At 49.1% G+C, this 6,123-nt stretch overlaps 1 protein-coding gene across 1 annotated transcript; it reads right to left on the bottom strand.

The window, feature by feature from the left end:
• Positions 1-249: 249 nt before the first annotated feature.
• Positions 250-2,932, bottom strand: LOC144946953 (uncharacterized). The gene is made up of 3 exons (XM_078876022.1): positions 2,885-2,932; positions 925-1,093; positions 250-637 (listed from the first exon to the last, which is right to left on the bottom strand). The coding sequence occupies exons 2-3, from the start codon at positions 1,081-1,083 to the stop codon at positions 443-445; spliced, it is 354 nt and encodes a 117-aa protein (XP_078732148.1). The 5' UTR covers positions 1,084-1,093; positions 2,885-2,932; the 3' UTR covers positions 250-442.
• Positions 2,933-6,123: the final 3,191 nt, after the last annotated feature.

Raw genomic sequence — 6,123 nt, 5'->3', positions numbered from 1 at the left:
CAAGATCCGTTTAGCATTAGCAGAGGTGACAGCAGCAGATGTCAGTGTAAAAGCGATCGGTATTACCTTAGTATCGCAGTATCTTTCCAAAATATGCCTATACATTCGAGGGTGAAGGGAGCATTGCCCCGTTTTCTACAGAAATATATTTAGGGACGTTACCCATTTTTTTAGGGGGCTAATAACTGGGTGAAGTGCCATCCATCAGATCTGTTTTTAAACAGTAAAGCCCGATCCCTCCTTACATGCGCAAGGTCACTCGTGGCTCATTTTGTTCAAAGACAGCATAAGGAGAGGCTCTTACATTAAGACAGACATTGGCCGAAAACAATTCTACATCATGAGAAGGGAAATTCAGACATTTCTTGCCGGTTCAACTTGAACACACGATTCACCAAGCCCAGGTCCAGTTTGCCAGCAATTTTATACATTTTAAAGATATTTATTTGGGCTTGTCAGCAGAAATTGGCGTGCCACAGGGCCCCTTGGTGAGGAACACGCGCTCCTGGAATGGGGCATGGCCGGCCACGAGGATTCGCGTCCACGTGGCCATGAACGCTTGGAAGTCCACGCTGGCGCCTTGGTTCTCGTGAAGATCCCCCATGATCTTGCGCACTTCATCCGGGTCACACGCACCCTGCATTCGTGAAACAGGAACACTTCCTGCTACAGCCAATGCACCAATCACTCTGCTCAGTGTTGCATCAACAGAAATCGGAATCAACATGCTATGGTGGCCATTATGAGCCCAGTCTCAATCAATCTCTAACAGTGACTCTGCACGCTCAGTCGTTCTTGCAAAACCCAGTGCCACGGCACAGCCTTGAGCCGCAGCGGCTCCCAGTGCACGCAGACACACATGGCACATTGCTCGAGAAAAGTTTACTTGCAGTTCTGTCGCCGTGGAGGGCACAGGAAACCCACCGCTAGATAGGGCCGCATGTGCTTCACGAGCAGATTCTGCAACACGTGCTTCCTCATGGAGACGCTCCCCGCGCCTCCTTCACAGTTGGCGCAGAACTCACGCACAAAGATGTCCATCACAGCACTCAGATCCTCCATGGCAGCAGCAGACGAAGGCATCACGAGATTCCTTCACCCAACAGGTACATTACATACCAAAATAAAGCTCGCCCATAGCCTTTTTGGGTACCCAGACTTTTAGGACAGCTCTACTTGCAACACCCCCCCCCCCCGTATGAGACTTATAATAATTAACACCCTCGCTAACCACCCAACTACCGACGGAGGCCGAGCAAGTCGTGTGCAGACGCAGCACCACGAGGCGACGCGTGCATGTTATGCAGACGTCACCAGATGACGGCGCTTTGCTTTTCTGACGCATGTACAATTTAGCCCAACTGTGCAGCTGCGCTGAGTGAACACTGCGGCACTTTCTCAACGCTCTTCACCTTCGTAAACTTGCCTTCTGCTACGTCTGAGGGGAAAGGTGATGCACATGCAGAAAATCAAAGGGTTTAAAAGAGATTTAAAAAGTATCCAAATTATAGGATAAACGAATGTACAAAGGGCATTCCAGCCGTGCAGCACAAGCACAACAAATGCCCGCTCACCTCAGGAAGGAAGCTGGGATCGAAGTAATCGCAGAAGGGTGTGGGATTGCAGAACTTAACAACCTTGGTAAGGGGTGTAGGGATGAATCAACCTCATGAATGTGGTACCAGCCATTGCAAGGCCTTAACTAGTACAAGGCTCTTATAAATGCTGCTTCAGGACAGGAAACCAGTGTAATGATGAGAACCAGAGAAATATGGTCACAATGGGGTTAGGGCAAGTAGCCCAACGGCTACACATTCTGAACAATGTAATCTACCAGCAAGGCATTGCAATAATCGATTCGCTAGATAATACGTGCATGGACGCGCATCACAATTAGCAAGTATAAGGATGCCGTGCAGTCGAGTACGGTTGGGAGGGGAAAATATTTAACAACGTTAACACGAGAAGAATGGAAAGGGATCAAATAACACCAAGATTACGAATAATGCTTCGGGCAGACGTACTGGCGATCAACAACTCTGCTTTAAAAAAGTCCCAGTTTAGTTTGGAGAGCCGAGTAAGATAATTAAAATCTTATATTAATTAAGGTCTGAAATTTTTTCCTGCAACCACGATTTTAGTTGAAAGAAAAGATTTCCGATGCAGAATATGGTGTTAGCTGGAGGCAAACGTGGGCGTCATCGGTGTAGCAATGGTAGCGCAGCCCTAGACATCAGTGCTCCAAAGTGTCATGTTAAATGCTAAACAGAAGGACCAAGCACCGATGCTTGGAAATACCTCAGACTGCACCAAAACTGAGGGGACTAAAAGCCACCTAGTGAAATACAGCTTGGGGTTTTGCAGACAAGAGCAGAACCACCACACGCCCCCATAATATTTTCCAGCCGTTAAATTAAAATCATTGTTAGCAAGCACCTATTAAGGCCAACACTACGCCCAGATGCCTTTTTATCCTAAGCAGTGATGTTTATACACCACGTCCTCGTTTTCAAAGTCGATGTAGGGAAGGCCCAGGACTGGTTAAGACTATCCTCAGCAGGCGTTGACCGATTGGGAATCCAACTCTGGTCGCCGGGTTCACAAATCGCAGCACGCAAACCGCTACAATACCCTTCAGATCTCAAACATAGGCGTGTACAATCCACGCGGCCTAACTGCACAGACCTTACACAACACTAGTATTGCGTTCAGAGGAAGACAAGATCTGCGAGATTAAGTGGCTTTATAAACCAGGAGACAATTTAAAGTAGATGCCTCAATTTCGCCCCAATGCTCGAGAACAAGCAGCGCAGAGAAGATGCACAGCGATGAAGCCACGGATGTCTCCACCGCACTTGAGACGCCGACAGGCGACGTAACTCACCGGGATGTAGAAGAATAACAACGCCGAGCAGTAACCGCTGAATCCGCCTCCAGCAGGGTTTAAATCCTCACCTATGCTGGTGACGTCACCAATTACGCCTTTACGTGGGCTGGTGACGTCACGCATAATTGTTTGTACCTGTGCTGTTGGCAATCATTACATCGACATGTTTTATTGACGTCACATAACCCATCGAGTCTCCGCGTCTGAATCTGACCAATTCCGTGCGTCAGCTCATTCAGACGAATCCTTTGCGTGTGCGGGGAAATGGTGATGACGGGAGCAGTGACGATGATGATTGATGGATGATGATTCTAGCGATCCTTGCGAGCCCCCCTCCCCCCTCAATCTGCCCCTCCCCCGGTTCGGCGTTGTATGTTGGAGGAGCTGTTTCGTGGGCAGAACGGGAAGATGGACAGGAGGGGAGGAGCCCAGATGGAGAGTGACAGGGGCGAGGAGGAGCCGGGAGGAGAGCGGGGACGTAAGAGGTACGGGCGCATCGAGGAGGATGGGGTTATGGTACGATAAAATAATATTTGAAACTACTTTTTTTAAAAACACGCTTTAATAAAATGTACCGTACGAGTAATGGCAGAACTCCTCGACTCGAGGAAGTGGCCCCGAGGCTTGCCATAACGTAAGGGACCGTGGTGATTTACAGCCAACGTGAGGAAGGGATTTACTCCCTCGATCTCCAGAATTTATAAATACAGGTAGTCCTCTACTTACGATGGAGATGCGTTACGACGACCCCATCGTAAGTCAAAAATATCGTAAATCGAAGATGGCCTAGCCTACCCAAGAGTCTTAAAGAATGGTGATAATTTAGCAAAACACAGCAATTTACAGTGCCGTACTATATAAACTATATACTGTACGTATTTATTAATTACAATACTGTATTGCATAGTAAAATGTAAAGTAAAAAAAACAAGGTAAATTATTAGCCTACCTATATGAACTGCAATTTAATAGAAAGTTTTTTCAGCAAACAATCCTATCTGCTATAAAAACTTTTAACATGCATTGAACGTATAGTATCGTGGTAACCCTAAAATGAAATCGCTAAAGCTACGGATCATACATGCATTGAACGTATCGTAACGTATCATATTGTACTGTACTCACCAAGATTCGTACGCTGCTGCGTTTGCCTGCCGCGCGAAATTTAAAATTTTACAATTTCGTCGTATCCCTAGCGCCATCGTAAGATCTAAATATCGTAAGTCGGACCATCGTAACTCGGGGACTGTAGTTATTTAAATGCATTATTTTTTAACACAGGCTTTTTGTCAATCTACTCCCAGATAAAGGCCTCATCTAGTCTCCCCCCCCCCTCCTCTAATTCGCCATCATTATCATCAGCCAGGGTCTCTCCGCTGCTGGATGAATTCCTCATTCTCAAGCATCCCCCCCCCCACCCCCTCTAATTCACCATCAGCAAGTCTATCCACAACTGGATGAAGGCCTCCCCAAGCCTTTACTAATACACACAGGCCGTAAATAACATCCATAATCATTACTTAAAGTCACGCAAGCCCTTTTGGATCCATGCGCATAACCTTAAACAATGTGAATCCAACCCTGATGAAGTCTGGAGAGTTCAATGGAGTTCAAACTCACGAACACCTCGTTGTGAAGGACCAAACCCAGAAGATCCCTGGGTTTGATCTTCCACGATGCTCATGGTCCACCCTAAATCGTATCCACAGCCTAAATCCTGGCAGCTGTGGACACTTATATTGAAAATTAAAAACTCTCCAGTGTGCGAAGGTGGTCCTCCAAAATAGGACTGTGCAACATATGACAAAGCAATGCCCGATCCACAAATACGAACGAGACATCACTCTCGTTATGTTTATTGCAATGTTCTTGTGGGATGAGTTGGCAGCCGGGACGGGTAGGTGCTACGACGGAGGGGGGGGGGGGATGTAGTGGCATTCTTGGGCGCGATGCTCGATCACCACTACTCTTAGCCGGTATTACAGGCCCCGTGTCAACAGGGGGCGGAAGAGAGGTTGAGTCGGATAGTTTCGATTAAGTCAGGCTGTTGGGCCGAGGTAACCCCCAGGGAGCATCGTGACCGGAGGTGCAGACCCCCAAGAGGGGGCTGGCGGATGACGTCACACTCCAGGTCCCTCTGGAAGGTTCCAGAAGGAAGGCATGGCTAGGGGCGGAGTGAGCTGGGACCGTGTATAAAAGCCAGACCCCTGAATGGGTCCGGCAGTTGTCGTCCACTCGAAGACTCGAAGAAGCCATCCTGAAGACCTGGAGCCGGGGCAGGACCCGAGGACCTTGGCTGGGTCGGGACCGAGCAGCCCCATGGGTAGGACCCGAGGACCTTGGCTGGGTCGGGTCAGAATATTTTCCCGAGGTCCCGCTAGCCGGAGGACCCTTAGTGAACTACTCCCCCAGTGTGTAGGGCATGCCAGTGTGGAGGACATACCTCCTAAGGGTATCGGGTGGAAGGGGCCGTAACCTCTTCGTGTTAGGGCTGTTACTGTTATTGTATAATAAATGTGTTGCCTGCAGAGAAGTGTCTCTCCATTTATGTGTTTGCATCCGCTACGTACAGGGAAGTACTTGCTGACGGCGTGGAGCTTGGACAACTTCACCTCGACTTGCTGCTCAGGGCAGCAGAGCCCTGATTGGAGTCCACCCGAATCCCGGCCCTTTCATCAGCACCATCGGTGCAGCATGGGCTGATATAATAGGGCTATGACATGCACCATCTCTTCATCACCTGCAACTGGAATCCGCGCTCCTGAGGACGCTCTCTGTCCTCGGGCTTCTCCGAGGTCAACGTCGGAGACTGCATCGGCACCATGGTTGCAGAGGTGGTAGGGGCCGCCGTTCACAGGTCGACCTCGAACCAGCCATCTCCTCTATTCCCTCGACGCCTCACCTCCACGGATCTTCTCATCTACCTTCACACATCCGCCTCGGCCTACTCAACTCATGCTCCATCACCAACAAATCAGCCCTGATTCACGACACCATCTCGGACCACCACATCGACCTTTTGCTCATCACTGAGACCTGGTGCAGGCAAGATTCCCCGCCAGCCATCTCTCTGGAAGTTGCGCCCCCAGGATACAAGGTTCTTCATAAACCTCGCGCAACTAACCAGCGGGTGGTGGCTTAGGGTCGTCTACAATGCACACTTGAAAATTAACGAGCTCTATCTACCGATGGCTCCCACCACCTTCGAGGTCCAGTCCGTATCCCTCACTATTAAC

This window comes from Lampetra fluviatilis, chromosome 43 (assembly GCF_964198595.1).
Source record: "Lampetra fluviatilis chromosome 43, kcLamFluv1.1, whole genome shotgun sequence".
Lineage (NCBI taxonomy): Eukaryota > Metazoa > Chordata > Hyperoartia > Petromyzontiformes > Petromyzontidae > Lampetra > Lampetra fluviatilis.
Note: the sequence above shows the minus strand (reverse complement) of the source record. Positions and strands in the feature narration are given on the sequence as shown.